The sequence below is a fragment of the Maylandia zebra genome, linkage group LG18 (assembly GCF_041146795.1).
Source record: "Maylandia zebra isolate NMK-2024a linkage group LG18, Mzebra_GT3a, whole genome shotgun sequence".
NCBI classification, from domain to species: Eukaryota; Metazoa; Chordata; class Actinopteri; order Cichliformes; family Cichlidae; genus Maylandia; species Maylandia zebra.
Window position 1 is genome coordinate 14,719,302 of NC_135184.1, and position 21,785 is coordinate 14,741,086.

The 21,785-nt window shown below is 40.0% G+C and overlaps 1 protein-coding gene across 1 annotated transcript in view; it reads right to left on the minus strand.

The window, feature by feature from the left end:
- The window catches only part of b4galt2 (UDP-Gal:betaGlcNAc beta 1,4- galactosyltransferase, polypeptide 2), a 235,737-nt gene that overhangs the window by 202,042 nt on the left and 11,910 nt on the right, over positions 1-21,785 (minus strand). Inside the window, exon 2 of the mRNA XM_076876403.1 lies at positions 5,562-6,591. Within this exon, the coding sequence (XP_076732518.1) occupies positions 5,562-5,907 (346 nt within the window). The 5' untranslated portion in view covers positions 5,908-6,591. The remainder of the gene's footprint in view (positions 1-5,561; positions 6,592-21,785) is intronic.

The following is a 21,785-nucleotide window of genomic DNA, read 5'->3' on the forward strand; positions in this document are numbered from 1 at the left end:
CCCTGGGGCCAGCTCCCCCGCTGACCCCAGTAGGCACCCCCATACTCCGCGACCCACCAGGGAAAGGGGGCCCAGGCCCATCCAGACCGGGGCCCAGCGCAGCAGCGCCTCCCGGCCCCACAGAGCCCAGGACAGTCCACCCAACCCCACCACAGAGAAAACTGCACCCACCCCACCATCCACTCTTCTTCCAGACTACATAAGACAATAAACACCCAGGCTGAGATCTTCCTCCACCTCTCCTGTATCTCCCCCTCCTGTAGAGAGAGCCCCTGAGGAGAGGAAAGCTCCTGCAAGATGTGACAATCTTCCCCACCAGTTGAAGAGCCCCCCAGGTGGCTCGATGCACCGGCGGCACCCTGCTCCAGGGCTGGGCCCCCATGCACCCACCCGCCCATAACCCCGGCAACACACCAACCAGGACCCAAGCCCCCAAGGCCCGGCCCGGGCCCCAGCCCAGAGACGGAGCGCCCCCAGAACCTCACGCCCATCCCGGACCCACCCAGGGGCAGCCAGGCTACCAGGTCAGTAACCCACGTCCGTCAGCACAGACCCTCCCCTAGCCCCGCTGCACGCAGCCGCGAGGAAACAGTCACCTGAGAGCCAACAGAGCCCCTAACCGGACATGACCGCTACCCCGGGTTGAGCCCCCCAAGGAAGACAAGAATTAAAGTTAGCTCACCATCAGCCCTCACTTACACTCAGGTACTCGCACTCAAAACCAAAAACACTGCATGTGAACTAAAAAACAGTGTTTGTGATTTTCATATTATAGCCACATATTTTTTCTTCCTTTTTACAGAGAAATTGCTTTTAAGTGACAAACATGAACTCCTTAATCTGTATTTTCTTAATATCTATATAAGAATTTTCATAAGGAACTGGTGGTTTGCAAATCCACAAGCCAGCTAACACTAATAAACACAAACACACGGCCACAAACAGAAACACACACATTCAGGATATAAACTGTGGATGCTAGCCACTCATACAGGAAGCACCTGTCAGCTGGTGTTGTGGGACAGCCAAGGACTTGCTTGTTTGTTTCTCCCCCCTTTTCACTCACTTTCTATGTGAGTTTGTGTGTGTGTTTGTGTGTGTGTGTGTGTGTGTGTGTGTAGTGTGTGTGTTTGTATATACCACTGTCCAACATCTCCCTTTCTCGCTCTACACCCCCCTCACCTCTCCACCTGCTGTTCCTTCCTTCAGTCCATCCCGCCTCTCTTTCTGTCGTACTTCATACAAACCATCATACCGCCATCAGAGATCACTCTCACGCTTTCTGTGCACCTGTGACTGAAAAACAGACTCGCTCAGTCTTTCTATGCCTTCCTGCTCATTACAGCCCCAAGGCAGCCACTTCATCACTGAGAAAAGGCAGAGATAAGCTACAAGAGTACACCTGTGCCTGGTATGAATGCCAAATCCAGTGTCAGTGACAGCCAATTCCAGGCCAAATAATGGAATCAGCAAACCTCAGCTTCAGACAAATCAGCCTGACAGCTTCATCTCTCACTCCCAATTTCAAAGCACGTTACCAACCTCATTATCAAATGAGAAAAGCAATCAGTGAAAAAAATAGAAAGATGTTCACTCCTCTACCCCCCACTGTTCACGAGGGATTACGTTTACTAAGCTCATTTACAAATGGAACAGGTGGGAAAGAAAAAGAGACATGTTTTTTTATTTTACCAGAAGATGTTTTGAGGGGTTTTTTTAACAAAAGAAATATAGATATACAATGTTGTATATTAACCTCATATATATATATATATATATATATATATATATATATATATATATATATATATATATATATATATATATATATATATATATATATATACATATATATATATATATATATATATATATATATATTTGTTGACTATATGTGCCAAAGCTTAACTTAAACCACATGAAAGACAGCAAGTTTAAAAGAGTAATATCAAATAACACATTTTCATTTCAAGGTAAATATTTAAAAAGTCCACCTACTCTTTCTCCCTCACTGAACTATGAAGAAAAAAAGATTCTCAACTTAAAAACTGCTGGAAAAGTCTGTTTTTACCGTATGAACAGAGTGCTGCAAAAAAAGGGTTGACCCACTTCCTGATTTCTTTTTTGAATACTTGTCACAGTGATGTATTTCAGATCATAGCTTTTTTTTAAACTTATATTTAAACTTAAAATGTGGTTGATTTCAATTAAATGTAATTTATGTTGCATCAAATCCCAACAACAGTTGCCTCTAGGCCCTTTATATTGTAAGGTAAAGACCCAACAATAATACAGAGAATGATAGAGGCTGACGATCAGAAACAAGTGTAACAAATATGCAAAGAAAGAAAAGACACGTAAACGCACTTAAACTGAGACTGACTTTCAGCACAATGAAAGTTTTCTTTCTGATGATGATTTTAAAGAAATGTTGCCGTATCAAACTGGAAAGTGAGGAACAAACATCCAACAACCGGCACAACAATTAGTCCTTCTTCTCTTTTTGAAAGGAAAGAGACTTTAAAGTAATGGTAAATGGCCTGTATTTGCATAGCGCTTTACTAGTCCCTAAGGACCCCAAAGCGCTTTACACATCCAGTCATCCACCCATTCACACACACATTCACACACTGGTGATGGCAAGCTACATTGTAGCCACAGCCACCCTGGGGCGCACTGACAGAGGCGAGGCTGCCGGACTAGTGGGCCCTCTGACCACCGCCAGTAAGCAACGGGTGACGTGTCTTGCGCAAGGACACCACGACCGAGACTGTCCAAGCCGGGGCTCGAACCGGCAACCTTCCGATTACAAGGCGAGTTTTTGTTTTGACTCATTAGGATGAACTGAATGATGCTGAGATAAGCAGCACGCAGATCACAGGTCAAGCCTACTTTAGCTAATGTGAAATAATGACAGTCGGAGTTCCTTCCTGAGCTCTATTTATCAGTAAGTATTCATGAAAGGGTGTGTTTGTGTTTGTGTGTGTGTGTGTGTGTGTGTGTGTGTGTGTGTGTGTGTGTGTGTCTGCATGGGTGTGAAGTAAGTGTGTGACCACCATGTAATTATGGATTTAGTGCACCCCAGGCTTAGTGTGACTCTATCGACCTCAGATTTGTTGGGTGGATACATAATGATGATATGTGTGTGTAAGCAAGTGGAGGTGCCCTGTGTGCAGCTTGTTTTACATACATATCGAATATTTTCCACCTATTCCCAAAGTTATTCATCTAAGCGTTACTGCCTCCGTGTGTGTGCATGTGTGTCTTAAAATCCTTTTGCTGACGATGGGAAGTCTTACAAAGTCCACACTGTTTACAGTCCCACGGTGCATTCACAGGGCAACCCGGCCAGTCTCCTAAAAAACATACTGGCTCTAAACCGAATTCACTGATATGCAAGTCAGAAGGTTGGGAACCAAGAAGCCGTCTCCCCATCAGACGATGTCTTCACTGAGTTTCAGTTTTCTTTTTTTAACTTTTAAATTCTGTTTTTTTTTTAGATGGATAATTCTGCAGTTACACTAGAGAAAACAGTGGTTTATGATCTCAACATGACAAAAAATTACTGTAACCATGTTTTCAATGAAGGTCTCATGTTAGCTTTGAAATAGCTGCTCTAAAAATGGAGAAAATGACTATGGCAGTCAGTCTGCTATCAGTTTGCATTTAAACGGCATCAAGGTAGCAATTAACTATGACAAATCTGCAAAAATTACAAGTCTGTGGCTGTAGCAAACCACTTGCTATGTACATACACAAAAATTCACATTTCATAGAGATTCAACTACAAAATGACATACAGATAGTTGGCAACCAGTCCAGTCCTCTATCGCAGACGGACAGATCGCAGACAAGTTGTTCACATCGGTTCACACTGATTCAGATCGACTGCAAAGTGCTGGCAACCTGTCGATATTTATAGAAATACATTTGCAAACCTTAGACAACCTGTCTGAAAATGACTGCAGACAGTCCGACCAGTCACCAGACCACGGTTGTTATGTGACTGGTTACCTCCCACCACTTGTGCAATCACTACAAGGACTTGCATTTAGTCTTTGACAGCAGAAACATTTAATGCAACCACCAGGCAAACAGTAATTTGTCCTCGCAAGGAGCCCGCCCCTCTGTTTTAACTCTAATGTGACTGAGCCATAAGAAACCAAAGCAACTAACTAGGTTGAGTAAATCGGGTTAAAATAATGTTAAAATAGAGCCTTTCCTTTGTTTTTAAGTTTCAGGGTGATGAGCCCACATTCTTTTTCTAACACTTTTTTTTTTTTGCCTTACAAGAAACATTACTACTTTATATATTATATTAACATTTTTATTATAACACTAAGAACACTAAACAACTAAAAAAATGCAGGACTCTTTTAAAACTGATCCTGCACCCTCCGCTTTCATCTGTGCTGCTGTGTGTTTGTGTTTGTGTCAGCTCACGTGTCTCACTGCATGAATTAATAGCTCCACTGTGAGACTATAAGGTTGAAATACCACATTGTAAATTGTTGACATTAAATCCATTTTATGTTTCAGGCTGACCCAGAAAAATAAAATTATGGTTACACTTGCTCTTTTGCTAATTGGAGATGCATTTATTTACAGAATATAAAGTAGTACCTACACAGCTTTAAGCTCTGATCGAAGGCTCATCTAACTACATCTGCATCTAACATTACTCTAATGAATGATGTGCAAATCCTCCTGGTTTAGTTATACAATTACTCGGTATACAGTACAAGCAAACTGGATGAAGAATAAATAAATAAGCTACGTATTATCAGAAAAATCTAAAGAAGTGTAAAATCAGAAAATTAAACCTCAAACTTGTGTACACCGTAACTTAGATCTGACTTGAGCTAAAATGAGTTGTGATAGGAGCTGAAGAGTACAGTGTAAGCACAACAAAAGCTAAATGCTAGTCCACACATATTATATTAAAAGCAGGAGTTACAAGGGAAAAGCTTCTCCTAGAAAATATGATCATGAAATCTTTGTTGTTCTCAGGCAAAAAATTCACATCTTCAAAAGATTCATTTTGCATTAAAAGTCAGATCAAACAGAGATGCACACAGACGTCTGCTTCACATCTGTTCGTGTCATCGACATCCCCCTGATATATGCAGAATCCTGTCTATCTACAGTTAGCTTGCTGGCTACATGACAAAGACAGGCCAGATAAAGTAGAATCGACAGACTGCTGCTGTGCCCATGGTTTCGCCTCCCAAGAGGAAGTGTCACAGACAAACACAACTACAGACAGGAATATTTTAAATCTCACATTTTTGTGAAAGGCAACTGTGAAATTTCTCCCGGGTAGCTCCACCATATTTAAAGTCACCGCCAACAGCTTGACAATAAAGACAAAAAATCTACCTGTTTGTACATAATGCACATGTGAGGAGCGACTACACTGACCAATCAGAAAATCTGTGAAAACATATTAAGGGTGAGTGTGTGTGTGTGTTCTGGGGTGAAAACAACTCGTTATTGTAACTACAAAAGAATTGGAAAAAAGCGAGGGAAATGTAGGAGAAGTCTGTGACATTATTACTCACCAAGGCCAGGCGGGCTTTCAGGACATGGTGGCAGTGGTTTGGGAGACGGTGTCTGAGTGTTCTCCGGCTGCACACTTGGCACCAGCTGCTCGCCTGTGGCCAGGTAGCTGGCTAATGTGGCGTTGGGCCTGGAGAGGTTGTAATAGTAATAATGATGTCCGCTCCCTGCCCCACTAACATTGCTCCTGGATCCGTTGCGGCCATTGTTAAAGCGACTGAAGAGGTCGAAGCGCTGCGAGTACACATCGAAGTACAGGATCATCATGATGAGGAAATGGAGCAGGCAGAGCAGCAGCACGCCTTTACAGATGCGCTCCAGAGTCCGGCCCAACATCAGCCGGGTCATGGCAGAGGAAGACGACTGTCCTGCGGCGGCCAGCCACGACAACGCTGACGTGGCCAGGTTAGGGGCATGCGCTCATCCCGACGGACATGTGGGTAAAATCAGGCTACTGTTAGATCTCTGATTAGGTTATTTCATACTCAACGATCTGACTTCAGCAGGGGTCATGGGATTACTGATGAGAATGGGCAAGGTACACCATCACCTACGCCTGCTTTTCCCAAAATGTGATCAGCCAGCTTGTTTCTGGCGTGTCCTGAGATTCCCTGCATGACAAAAAGTACTAAATGCTATAGTTTCTATTTATCACAGCACTCCTCTAGCCTGGTGAAAAGCATGGATAGATCAATTTAAACTACAAAATAAGGTGGCTTTGTGAACATACTCATATGAAAATGTGGTAAAGGGTTTAGTTGGCCATCATCAAAGTATCAAACTATGGCTGATGCCAGAATTAAAAGGCAGTCCACTTCAGTAGCTAGTGCTGCAAAGCTCTAAATATGTGCCGATACCAGAGATGGCTCAGATGTTCATCGTTGTAAAGAAGAAAAGTGTAAAGCGTCAGCTGACATGTCTGTTGGGTCGATCTCTTCTCACATGTCTGCTCACGGGTCCATCAGACTTTGTTGGATGGTGAACACGGTCCTCTTTAGTCTCGCAGCGTTAAATGTGGAAAGCCTCAGCGACCTGGAAGATAGAAGTTAGATAAGAAAGAAATACTTTAGGATGAAGCCAAATCATCTTAAGTTCATTTTAATTACACTAATAAATCTTTTTTCATTAAAATAATGGCTTTGTGCTGTTAAATAACATTAATATTTTGGCTTCTTATTTAAACAGGAACAGGTGAAGTGTTATTAATTGAAGCTGTGCATTTCGACTCCGTGCAGTGACTTTTTGTACCATTTGCTGCATAAAATCAAACTGGGCATCATCGATCTTCCGCTGGCATTTTCAGTATTCTGTGACCTTGTTCGTATTCGAAATGCCTGGTTTAATAGCAGTGAAATAAATTTAGGAGTTCTCTCTCATCAGAGAAAGAAGTACACATGGGGATTTGGCAAAAACAGAATCAACAATAAAAGCATCTACAGGCGCAAACAAACACCAAGCCTTGACTGGGGCGGTTCAGCCAAATTGACATGCCAAGTCAATTTTCCAGTCAAGTGATTTAAAAAGCATTTATGATAGAATGAGAAGGCAAGTGGGAATACACAATGCAATGAACATGTGAGCAAAAGGAGAGAGGGAGAGAGAGAGGGAGCACTTAGAGCATTCCCACAGGCCAATCATACTGAAGGTTTATAGCTTTTCCAATCAATGAGAGAAAAGGAGGAGATGAGGTTGAAGATGATGATAAAAACCCTGAAAGGCACGAGACTTTCTGATGAAAAGAAAAAGAATTAAAGGGAAAGACAGAGGCGGTAATAGATATCTGTATATGAATGCTGGTATTCTGAATGAACGTCAGCTCATAGTTTCTCTACAGGTTAAAAAGACAGACACACTAGACAATCAGAGGAGGTTTTGCATACCCGGAAAAATTATTCTTGTCCTAACAACTCTGTCTTCAAATACAAGCGAAAGCAAGACCATCTTTAAGTGAAGACGTCACTTAAAGAAACGGGAGAGTTTTATCTTTTTAATTATCCATCCGGTGGGCCCGTTTTACAAGTGCTCTTTAAATGACTGTAACTATGTTAGCATCTGTGCTAAAGACAAAAAGGTTTTGTAAAGAAGAGAAGAGAAGCATTACTGTAGCACAAAGCATTCACAGCATACTGCTGTCTGGACACAGAAACAAAGCTCCAATTAGAGTTTACCATGTGCACTTCACATTACCAACTCCTCAACCATTTTCAGAGCCAAAATTACAAAATAAGTCCAGGTGACCATATATGTCAGTTTTTAAAATCCAATCCAACATAACATATACACTCGTGTACCACTTTGGTAGATAGACATTTTGAAAAATGAGAATAAAAAGAGAATATATCCAGTGACTGGTAGTTCTCTTGGCAAAAATGCCTTGTTGATACAAGGGTTCAGAGAGAATGGCAAGACTGCTTTGAGCTGATAGGAAGCAAAGAATAACTCAAATAATTGTTACAACCGTGCAGGAGAACATCTCTGAACACACAACACATCAAACATTAAAGCACATGGGCTTTTTGCACTGGCAATAGGGAGTCCAAACCAGTACTAGTGTTCCTAATAAAGTTTCCAGTAAGTTTCCAGCAAGTCTAGAAACCTGTTTAAAACTTACATGTGGTATTAAAACAGGTCATTACTTACTCAGATGCATATTGGTTTAAATCAGAACTTAAATCAGGCAATTTCATTCAAGGTGATTAACTTGTCACTGAAATATCATGAAATGATTCTAATAAAAAATGACCACAGTGATTTCCAAAGGCACAAGATGGCTTTTGGAAATTCTCTTTCAGCTGAACAAAAACTCAGCGGCATTTACTTAACATTGAATAATAATAAAAAAAACATCTAAAGTTCTCAGTTTGCAAATGAGTTGTCATTTTTTACAAGCAAAACTAACTGAATTATTAATTATCAGCATATCTGACTGAGTTTCTCTTGATTGAGCAACTAATCCTTTCAAGTCTAATGAGGCTTTCAGACAGGAAATGACAAAGGCACTGCTGTGCTCTGAAAGCCATTATTTCCAATGGCTTGCACTAAGCAGAGCACAGTGCAGCACTCAGTAATTTGTACAGTCAAACTTCAGCTGAGGTTGGTGTTATGTATGAACCAAGAATTATTGTGTGCTATGCAAGCCATCGCCAGTAGGGGGCACCACGCCCAGTTATGTGTGTATGTTACTTCTGTGTGATCCCAATAAAGAAGAAGTCAACTTGTAAACAAACTGTTGTATGTGCAGTCTGACTCGGCATAATCCTTAATAGTGTATTGACACTACAGTGGAAATATAACAGTTGGAGCACTTCACGCTGTGACAAATGCACACATGGCTAGTAAAAAATCCATGCGGCGGCAGGCAGGGAAGGCAGAATGGTTTCTCTGAATGATGTGACTTGTGTATAAAGACCTTAAGAGGAAAACCCTTTCCTGGAAAAAGGCTTCAATCCAAAAAAGACATGCCAGGTGTGCACTCCAAAATGTTTAGGTTTCCCTAAACAGTACTTTGGTGACATCCATCCATCCATTCACTTCCGCTTATCCTTTTCAGGGTCACGGGGGGCGCTGGAGCCTATCCCAGCTGTCATAGGGCGAGAGGCGGGGTACACCCTGGACAGGTCGCCAGTCTGTCGCAAGGCTAACACACAGGGACAAACAACCATTCGCACTCACATTCATACCTAGTGACAATTTGGGTTATCCAATTAACCTATCCCCACAAGCTGCATGTCTTTGGACGGTGGGAGGAAGCCGGAGTACCCGGAGGGAACCCACGCAGACACGGGGAGAACATGCAAACTCCACACAGAAAGACCCCGGCCTGATGGTGGAATTGAACTCAGGACCTTCTTGCTGTGCGGCAACAGTGCTAACCACCGTGCCATCTCTAACTTTCTACAAGAAAAACTTTTACTGCCAGAAAAATAACATTTTCAAATAATGACCTGTCCAACTGACAAAGTTTCCAGCCTTTGGGTACGATGCTGTACCATCTGCTTTACTCTGCGTTCTGATGCTGACTTTTGAGGCAAAATGTAATAAATTTAAACACATGTTGGGTGACTGAGCTGATGGTCGTGGCCTGTCCAAAAAGCTGGCTGCCTTTTGTCTGTGGGCAGCAGTGTTAAAACTGCCAAGACCGAGCCTCGAGGGTGCGTGTTTGAATGATGTGTCTGCGAATGTGTGAGTGTGCGCAACCTGCCAGTTAATGAGATGGATTTCTGCTGACCGAAGGACCCGGACACTGCATGTCAGTCACATGCTTGTGCGAGCCAGGATTTATTTCCCAGTCGTGCTGCTCTTCAGTGGCTAAACAGGCCGACACGTAATGTATCGGGGTAAATTTTTCAAACGTGCAGTCAGGCAGTCAGACAGATAATCAGTCAGACAGACTGAAGAGTTTTTGCCCCATTTTCTGCTTCAGCTGCAGAGCTCAGGGACAAAAAGGTTGCCACTGGCGTCGAGCGGGTATTAAAGTGTTTGAGAGTCAAGTGTAGCGCTACTGAAAATCATCAGCAGCAAAACAAAAGAAATAAATCGGGAGACAGGACTGAGATTTAGTTTTCCCACGGACGACCGGCTGCACAGCATTTATCAAAGATCAATGTAGATAGCGTAAACATCACTGCTTTTGCTCTCTTGTGGGGTACAAAACAAAGTCCATGGGTGCTAAATCCATCTAGACATCGGCTTATTTATTTGCTAACATTTCGCTCAACTGACTTTTCTTTAAAGAAGTATAAGTTTGTTTTGAAAAAGGTCAGCAGAGCGAAACAAAAGAGGAAATGTGTGTCTTTCAGCCTCTTTTTAGCGCTTGTCTCTCCCGCTCAGCCCTTTATTATCTATCTCTCTCTCTGGGAGCAGAGATTGTATAGATGGCAGACAAAGTGCTCACCTTCAATTTAATATGTAAATGTAAACTAGGGAGGAATACGATGACCAGGAATTGATTAATTACATCTCTAAAGCTCATAAATCTCAGAGTATGGAGATGCAAGAGGCAGAGAGAGAAGAGACAGATAAAGGTAGAGACATAGATCTTTTATGTAGTTTGTGTAGCTTATTCAAGGATCCCTGAAACTCCCTTTTTAACAGCAGCAATAAATTTCATAACAGTCCCTGATCATATCACGTCTGCCAAGGAACCCACAGAGAACTGCTGTTAAAATATGTGAAGTAGAATATAACTGCTTGTTTCCATCTCTGTTAAGTTTCAAGGCTGAGAAAGATACTGCAGATGAGAAGGAGGGGAATATGAAGATCACTAAATCTACTATAATGAAATCAAAGAGGGGATGGGCCACAGACAGTCAAAGAGATTGGAAATGAAAACAATGATTAGGACAGGTGAGTTTTTATTACAGTTTGTCTCTTACTGGAGATTAGCAGGTTCACTAATCTCTATGTGAAGCTGCAGAAAGTACAACTCACTGTTAAATGGGTTGTGGATTAATTATGATACTGCAACTCTGAAAGAGGGTGTAGCTACAGTAAGCTTGTTGGATTAAGAGATGCGTTCAACAAAAGCGAACTTCCAACACCTCCGCTGTGATGTTGCTGAAATGTTTGTAGAGGGAAAACTTTTCACATTGTGCCTGGATGTTAGTACCAAAAGTTGTCTCTGGATCATAAAGCAAATACATTCCTGACTCGAGAACTTTTTTTTTATTCCAAAAACAACACAATATCCACTCACTGGTGTAACTACAGGCTAAATCATATGCACTAGGTATGGGATTTAAATGCTTCCTCCAACAGTCCAAAGACATGCTTGTTAGGTTAATTAGTAATTCTAAATAGGCAGTCACTGTGAATGTGAGTGCGAATGATTGTCTCTCTGTGTTACACGTATGATAACCTGGCAACCTGTTTGGGTTGTAACGTATCTCAGCTAATGTCAGTTATCTGCAAGTGTGAATTGTACAAGTGATTAAGAAAATAAATGGATGGACGGGTGGATGGATGGATAAGTACCAATGATAATAACATCTTGTAATGTACTGTACAACTAAATGATTATAATTGGAGTAAGTGGTCAGGTGGTAGTTATTTAAATAAAGCAAGTACAACTTAAGTGCTCTCTTTCTTTGAACACCCTCTTTGGCTGGTGCTTAAAAGATAAGTGAATAAACAACAGCTGGAAGACACTGCTGCGACAGGAGGTGGAGCAGGTCATCTACTAAGTGAAAGGTTGGTGATTCAATCATTGGCTGGTCAAGTTTGAACCCTCGTATTATTCCTAATTTCATAAGAAGCCTCTCTGAACTTTGAACGTTGTCACTTAAAATGGATTAATGGACGTACATACAGACCACTGGTACAACGCTACCCTTTTAACACTATGCCTCACCAGATATCAGCTCCAACAACCTTTAATACTTTTCAGCAAACTTTATGCAGTTCCAAATTAGATCTCATTGCTAAAAAAAAGCCAAATGTGTGTTGTTTTACAACACTAAATTAAATTGTTTGAATTTTCCATCTATCACGAATCTTCATTGTTTGAAGATTGATTTGATATCAGAATATAAAGACCTCAGAATTCTTGTTTCACCTGGGTGGTAACACTTTATTGTGCATTTTATAAACTGTATTTTGAAAAGCCCTGTCAGCAACAGTAACAGAAGCCATTTCCAAACGGCCTATTCATAACAGAAATTGAATTCTATGTTATGGTATCAATCAGTAGAGCCGTATACTACAACTACTAAGGGACAATAAAGCAGAACTTGCTTTTCATTAGATATACAGTATACGCAGCCAATCAGACTACTACCTTCCTTCAGCTTATGTTATATATACATATACTGACACAATGTTAGATGCTTGTGTTATACATGTCCACAATTTCAAATAACAAGGGCAGCGTAGGCACAAATACACTAGAATGTTCAGTTTCACACAGGATTTCTTTTTGTTTTCGACCTGTATGATTTGGGGAGCCAGGATTGAGATTCTGTTTTCTTCTGGGTTGTGCAGCATTTATCAAAGATCAATGTAAATATTGTACACATGAGTGCTTTTTCTCTTATGCGGGGTACAAAATAAAGTTCATGGGTGCTAAATCATTTAGACGTCAGCATATTTGCTTGCTACGTTTCTCTCAACTGACCTTTCTTTAAAGAAGTACCTGAGTAATATGATCATCTCAGGCAGATGAGCAGTAGCCCCACCTTCCATTCCAACCTTAAGTTTGTGAGGAGCAGTGAATCAGAAGAAACCTGACTCAAAGAAAGTATTCACGAAAAAGCCTGATGTAAATTAATTATCATAAGTCTGGTTTTACTTGGCCTATCCACACAGTTTAAAATGGGTAAATAATTTGAAGCTGACATTTTAGCGCTGGCACTTCCGTGGACACATATGGAAGTAGAAGCATACAAGCATGTATATGCATATGTGAAACTCAGTGGTGGGTAGTCATTTAAAAACAAAAACTATACTATAAACTATATATATAGTTTTCATTTATGAATTATATGCTCAGCTGTTACTCTTTTCACATGCAGCACTGAAATTTACATCTCAATAATACTGTAGAGCTTAGCTATTGCACTTTTGAGCCTGCCATTGCAAGAGACCTATTCATGTACACATTTATAGCCCAGTGCAATGCCTACAATAGAATAGAATAGAATAGCCCTTTCGTGTCATTGTACATGTACAACGAAATTATGAGTGGAACATGAATGTAAGATTAACTAGAGAAATAGAGTAAATATACATGAATCAGGGATTGTAGTAGTCAAGCCATTAAGTTGTAATATATCAGACACCTGTCTATTGTAGTAAAGAGAGAGATGAGTGTGAAAGCAAAACTGTTGATTAACTGGTCAATCTAAGTTCCTCGCTCATCTATGGGCTTCAGCTCTGGGAAGTGACCAAAAAAAATGAGACTGCAGACAGAAACAGTGGGTGTCGAAAGATAGGGCGAGGAGCTAGGAGGGGTTCAGAGTAGTGTCGTTATTCCTTCACATCGAAAGGACCCGATTGGCATGGGCATCTGACTAGGATGCGTTCTAGGTGAGGTGTTTCAGGCATATCCAACTAGGAGGAGATGCTGGCACAAACCAACTTGCTGGGGAAAGCGTGTCTCTGAGGGAGGTGTGGGCAGGTCTGCTTAGACTATCGCCCAGCGACACGGATGAGCAGAAGAAAATGTATGGATGGGTACGAGACGAGGTTAAAACCTTCTGTGTGGCTACACTAACGTTGGCAGCCTTTAAAGAAATTTCAAGATACTAGACTTCTTTAATTTTCCGGTTCTGTCACATTAACGTAATGGATTCCTCTTTCAAATGTTGCACACTCACTACACACACATATCAAAAAGCACATTTAGATGAAGTGCCAACTAAAGCTAGCAGAATGTCGACAACATCTGTATCTTAAAATTTTAATTGGCTGCCAGACGGGTGGCAAGACTGGTAATTTGTGAGGGTACATAATTCATCAAGTAGAGGCCAAGCATATGCTGGAAGGAGAGATGGTCTCTGACTGAACAGGGGGCTTTTAATGCGAAGAGATCACTCGAAACAAAACATCACATCACTGTCGCACAGTTTCAGATGAATGTCTTTATCCGAACATTGAGAGCCACAACAAACCACCAATTCAAAATTTGGAGGAAAGAGCTGCTTTTTATTCTCCGCCGTTAACCACTGGTCACCTCCGATGGGAAATTTGTGGTTTGAATTTAGACTCAGTTACACCATATTCAGAAACGAAGGTTCAAAAGTAAGTGTATAGGGAATCTAAAATGTGATGATTTTCCAAACTTAGTCCCATCAGTCCAGAGCAGGGTTTAGATTTGATAAATGTCAGTTTGAGTGGTTTGAGTGTAAATGAGAGGATATCTAAATTCTTCCTTTGACTCACACGATAGTTTGTCTGTTCCTTTTAGCAGATTGTCTTCACTGTGCCATGCCGCTTCATATCTCTTTCAAACTAAGCATCCCGACAGTTATTCCAGAATGCAGTCATGCATTTTACCCGAGTGCTCTCACAGCACGAGGCCATGTGTGCAAGAGTGAGCAGTTAACACGACTTATTTTCTAACTACGTTTTGCACGTCAGTGTCAGGTGTAAGTGTAGGTTACCAAAAGTTAACAAAACTTCAAATTTTCTGTGACATGTTAACAAATGAGCATCAAAATCCATTGTTTAAAATATTTATGAAATAAAACTAAAGAGTCAATGTTGATAAAAGAAGATAAAAAAAAGCATAGCACAACACCCCATCATAAAAAAGGACTATTTAAACACACCACTGTGATTCGTTTTTTTACTAGTACAACCCGATTGTGGTGATTTTATATAATTTACCACAACATGATGTTTGTATAATCATAATAAAAACCCCTGGGTGTTCTCTTCTTCATACACATGCAACCGCTGTTGTCACTGCAACAACTTCTACCTGTTCTCTCAGTCTTCCTCACACCTCTAATTGCTTCAAGCTGTGTTCCTACCAGATGTGTTTCAGAGGTGCAGCAGTAACACACAATCCAACATGGAATTGCCTTCACTGTTAGATAACGTGGAAAAAAAAAAGATTTTAATTTGTTTTCAACGCTGAGCTACAGCGACAGTCATACTTGAGGGTACCTCAGGATGGAAATAAGTTCAAATTGCTAAAACATATGGAAGTTTCAAGAAGCATAGAAGGATGGCCAGTGAAACAGGGTAAGTAAAAGCTGTCCACCAGGGGCAGATAAAGTACTGAGCTACCCATTATTTCTTGATGTTTTGCTTTCAAGGAGAGAGACTTGCAATTTTTTGTAGTGCAAAAGTGGTAACTCTTCAGGCTTTCAAAAGGTCCTTCAAAACTGAAAACAAAATATAATAATAAATTGTTCTTCTCCACATCCTGTACTTCTGTCCATTTGCCATAACTGAACTGAACATATCAAGTAAATTAAGAATATGAGATCGTATTGTATACACTCGTGGATCTTCCCGTCAGTGCAATCACCATTGATCATTTCTAACAGGGTTTAATGCAACAGAGAGCTTTTTCACCACTACACACATCCATAAAGACATTTACAGTTTGTACTAGAAAACCTATTGATATAATGCATGACCCACCTCCTCACCCCATCATAAATACTTTACTTTTAAACCTAGAACCAGTTCTTTACCCTAAAACAAAAACAAAGTACTGTACAGCCCAAAAGATCCTCACTCCCAATATTTAAAGGTTCACACTGGTTCTTACAAAGACAGACATACAAGCGGATACACACACGTCCAGGATCATGAGTCTCCAGCTCTTTAGCAGATGTTCTCAGACTGCACTGAGAACATCTGCTAAAGCCTCAGGCTGTATGCCTTGTTTAGTTTATTTTATATACTCATCTTAACCAACTGATGAGGCAGACAACAGATAGAGAACTGACATTTTTGTCACATGCAAAGATTTTCTTTGCCATCAAAGTGGCTATAATAATTATTTTTGTTATAATAAAACATCACTACTTATTTAGAATTCTGTATTTTCTGTAGTCATAATAGGCAAATGAAGCAGTCGCAAATCAGACACTTTCCAAATACTTCATGGTGGATAAAAATTTCATGATAACTTTCTGCATTCACATTTTCATCAATTTTGACAAGATCTCCAACACCACTGTCTGAAGGGCCCAAAGCCCAAACTCATGACCGAGCCTCCACCATGCTTTATAGATGGCTGTAGACGCTCGCTCTTGTACCTCTCTCCTGACGTCCTCTGTATATATTGATGATGATTTCAAGCAAAAATAACCCATCTGGTTTCATTATTCCATTTGATCTGTTGACTCTGATTTTCAGTCCAGTTTTTATGTAATTTGGCATTGCTTGGCCCTTACTCCTGGTTTCCCTTCCTTACGAATGACTTCCTGACAGCCACCGTTCAACTGAGACCATTTCTGATGAGGCTTTAGTGAACAGTAGATGGACCAACTTTCACTCTTCACTGTTCATCGACTGCAGATAGTTTGTTGGGACACACAATGCTAAGATGTACCAATAATTACTTTTGGTATTTTCTGCCATTTTTAAAGAAATAGGAGAAAAATTGTAACAGGCTGCTAGTAACAAAGTGCCTAAAGAGACTAATTAAAATGGGCTGTTTGGTAAGATGTATGTTATGTGTAGACACAACACTGATTCATCCCTAGAGTTAGGTGCCTTTTATATGCATGAATAATTCAAAAGGTCAGTGTGAAGTGGCTTCAAATTTGAAAAAAACAAAACAAACTACAACAAAAACAAAACATTTTAAACATGATAAAAAAGTCTGGCTCCTGCAATACAAATATAAAGATGAGGGGTGTCATGGAGAGTTTTGCACAGTACTGTAAACCATCTGAAACCCAAAATATAACTGAAGAGAAACAGTTCTTCCACATCCTGTACTTCTGTCCATTTGCCGTAATTGAGCTGAATATATCAAATAAATTAAGGATATGAGATCGTATTGTATACACGCCTTGATCTTCCCGTCAGTGCAACCACCATTGATCATTTCTAACAGGGTTTAATGCAAAAAAGAATAAGACTTTCTTTTCCCAGCAGTGAGCTTTTTCACCACTACACACATCCATAAACACATTTACAGTTTCTACTAGAAAACCAATTGATATAATGCATGACCCACCTTCTCACCCCATCATAAATACTTTACTTTTAAACCTAAAACTAAGTATTAACCTTAAAATACACACTCCCAATATTTGCAGTTCACACTGGTCCTCACAAAGACATACACACGCAGACATATAAGTACATACACACTCGCTCCCAGCATCATGAGTCTCCAGCTCTTTAGCAGATGTTCTCAGCGCAGCCCTCAGGCTGTATGCCTTGTTTAGTTTAGTTTATATACTCATCTTAACCAACTGATGAGGCAGACAACAGATAGAGGACTCTCACTGTTGCCTCATAAAAACATTTTCTTTGTTATTAAAGAGGTTTTTGTTATTTTTTTAATTATCTGTTCAATTCAGTCTTATTTATATAGCGCCAAGTCATAGCAACAATCCAAACTGGGAGCTGGTTGGACAGAAGAGGGGCCTGGAAGCTGACGGCTCTGCCTCCCATCCTACTTTTAAACAATCTACGAATCACTAATAATCCTGTAGTTTGAGAGATAAGTGCTCTATTGCAGTGATACAGTACTCTGAGGGCTTTAGCATAAGATGGGGACTTATTATTCAAGGTCTTGTATTTGATGAGAAGGATTTTAAATTTGATTCTGGATTTAACGCGGAACCAATGAAGAGAAGCCAATATAGAAGACATATGCTCTCTTTCTCTAGTCCCTGCCTGTAATCTTGCACTAGAATTTTAGATCAACTATAAACTTTTCAGGACGTTTTTAGGACATCCTGATATTAACAAATTACAATAGTCCAGCCTAGAAGTAAGAAATGCATGAACGAGTTTTTCTGCAGAACAGGACGCTTCTAATTTTAGAGATACTGTGCAAATGGAAAAAAGCAGTCCTACATATTTGTTTAATATGCATATTGAAAGACTGGTCCAAAACAACTGCAAGATTCCTCACTGTGTTACTGGAGGCCTAGGTAATGCCATCTAGAGCGAGCATCTGGTTACATAACACATTTCTAAGATTTTGAGGGCCGAGTACAATAACCTCCGTTTCATCTGAATTTAGAAGGAGAAAATTAGAGGTCATGTCTGTGAGACAGCCCTACACTTTAAATAACTGATGTGTGTTATCTGGACAGATAAAGTTTGGTATCATCTGCATAGCAGTGAAATTGTATGCTATGTCTTCTAATGACACTGGCTAAGGGAGGCATGTACAATATCCACAGAAGTGGTACTAACACAGAACCCTGTGGAACTCCATAACTATCCTTAGTGTGTAAAGAGGACTCTCCATTTACATGAACAAAGAACATTGGAGATTGGCCTTTAATTAGCTAACACAGCTGGGGCAAGTGATGGCTTATTAAGTAACGATTTAACTACTTTCAGCTTGAAGGCCTCATCGGTACATGGCTGATTTTAAAAATTTATTTGTGAAGATATTCATAAAGTCATGAATCAAATGAAAACCAAGCCAGGAAAAAGCAACTTCCTGCTTAGAACCAGGAGATTTGGGCGTTGTTTTTCACAGACACCAATACAGTATATCAGGTTACTTGGTACTCATAGGACAAGGCTAGGTTTTTGCACTGTTTTTAGACCGAAGTTGTAAACTTACTTAACTGATCTCGAATCTTAACATCCGGCATTTCCTCTAATAACAACTTTAAAGTCATCGTTTTCCAGGCCATAACTTCACTGTTCTGGTTTTCCCCACTGCACCCACACTTCTCACATTTTCAACTGCAGAAGCCTGCTTTTTTAAGTGTTTTTAATAAAACCACTGTGGACTACCTGCTTATCACAAAAGCTGGCAAACTGGCAAACCTTATTAACTAATGCCCAAGGTGTTTTACTGAGCTAGGCAGAGCACAAAAAGAGCTAGAGCTCATTCATCAGATTACCTGAAAATGCTCCAGAAAGTGGGTGAATAAGAAACCATTTACTAACAAATTCACCATGTCATCCAAAATATGTAATTATTGACCTCACAGTTTGCTTCTGCTGCCCCCAAGTGGTCATAAAAACGCGGGGCTGTTATATTTCTTCATATATTGACTACGACTCAAAACAAAGATGCTCAAAGGTAAATAAGCGTAAGTTTAAGTGTGACGTTTGAGTGTGAAGGCAGGATGAAGGCTGGATGAAGATCACAGTCTGAGCATCTCTCTCTCTTTTCCTCTTCCACCCTCCATCGCTTCTGCCTCTTGAGCCTCCAGCCTCTTGAGTTTTAACCTACAAGTCAGCCCTCTCAGTCTTATCAAAAATTAATTAGCCATGCTGCACTTGATAGTATAGAGCCTCAGAGGTCTCTCGTGGCACCAACACATCTTGCTGTAGGCAAGTTCATCTCCCACAAACTAACCAGCACACACTGAGACAGACAGAAGTTATCTATGGCTTGGCACAAGCAGCCTGTAGAGTGTGAGTCTCATGTATTAGGAAAAGAAGCTAAATCTTTCATTCACACCACACAAAAAGAGGTCACTTAGAGGTGCATATCTGACGAAATTACAGATTTGGAATCCAGTCAGAGGTATTGCACCACATCTAAAGTCAACCAAAAAGGCTTTTTCAAACCTATAAATCAATTTTCAAAGAAAACCACAGAGTATCTGTGTCTTTGCTGAAAATTTGATCCCCATGATGAAATCTGAAACCAGTGAATGATATAATAAAAACGGAGAGAGAGGGGGGAAGGGGAGATGGTGGAAATAGAGCGACAGAGAACACACTGTCATTGTGAAGGATCTAGGTCACGTCCCTAAGAAGCAGGGTATGATGGCAACAATACAACAATACAACATACTGCACAGGAGTTAAGAAAATAGCTTGCCGCAATATTTTAACATAGTCTGATCATGAAATACGCGCACAACAATAACCCCCAAAAAACTGAACTTAAGGTAAAATATTGAGAGATCTAAAGACCTGACTTCCACTTTCTTCCTTTATCATTAAGGGAAGTCAAAGAAAAACAACTTAAGTCTCACTGATTGAGTTTACATGTACAAATGTATCCTGTTTCCAGTGGTACAGCCATTTCTCTTTGATGGCATTATATTATTTGGAATACTCACAAAGTGTAGGATCTCCTACAAACACCTTGTCCATATTTATGATCTATGGATGTATGGCTATTTTATAAATTGATTCATGTAGTTAGTACTTAAACATTCTTGACTTCAAGAAACACAAAACCCCATAATCCCCTGTAACACTAACATGTTTTACATTCTTTTTTGTAAGGATTAACACACAAATCGTAATAGTCTGTAAGCTTTAGAGATCCTGTCAGGAATATTTTTATTTATTTATTATTTCACTTATTCTGAGCCTGGCGAGCTGTTTCCACCTTTGTGCTAACCAACCTTTTAAAATAAAGTCATACTTTATGTTTTCCAGATGTGGTAAATTACTTTGTTGCAGCAGTTTAAAAAAAAAAAAAACACTGGCTGTACACCTGCATATTTAAAATGCAAATACTGTATTAAGATTATGGCAGACTAATGTGCTCATAAAAATACATACTCAGATATAAGATTGTGAGAATAATAGAATTTCAAAGTCAATACCAATACCCAGAGAAGTACCTGAAACCTGATTTTAAATATCATAATAAAAATGAACAAAAAATCTGATCTTTTTAAAATAAAGATAGGAAAATACCAAAATAACATTAAGAGCAACACCAATGTTACATTGTGTGATGATCACACAGTAACTATAAAGTATATGTGACATATTTTAAGATGCTGTTCGAAAGTGCAAAAAAACAAAACAAAAGAAGAGAAGAGAAGAGGGTTTTGGGGGATTTTTGTTTTAATTTTTTAAATTTTGTATTTCAATGCTGGTTGTTAAGGTAGGCTGCTGCTGTTTCTAGTTCTAGTAGCTGACAGAACCATAATCCAGCCTCAATCTGGGACCTTATGAGAAACTTTCTTCAAAACAAATAATTGTATCCTTCTGTTAAATGAGACTAACCCCCACATTGTTGTTTTATCATTAACATTAGCCACTATCTTAATAACAACATGGTATCAAAACATTATGCTGCGTCTTAAGGATTAGTATCAAGTTTGAAATTCTATTATGGTGACAACCCGACTGCAGACATGAGACAACTAAAACGAGGAGTGGTACCGTTCAACTTCTCACTTCAGTTCAGCCTTTTTGTGTATGGTTCTTGCTTATGTAATTCTGTCCATTTCAAACCCTCTCAAGCTGATTTTTGAGCATCGTTAGTGAAAAAACCGACATGTGCACACGTTAAAGGTCACTTTCAGTTTTATCAAAGGATCAAGTAGCCAGTCAAACCCAGTTTGTCTGAGAGCACGTAAGCTCAGTGACTGAGCTTCAACCTCACTGTCACGATGGGAAAGGACAAAGCATCATGGGTGAATCAGCCACTCCACGTCAACACAGCAATGACCTTTCGGTGTTCATCAGCAAAGTTCATTCAGTTTAAGTTCACAGAGTTCATCTCACATACTGCGTCCCTCATGAGTGACATAACAAAAAGAAAACAATCTAAAGGTAGGCGAATCTAAAGTGAATCATAAGTGGAAAAATACATCCACAATCAGCGCGTCATTAACTTCTTCATCAACATAGTAACATTACTCCTG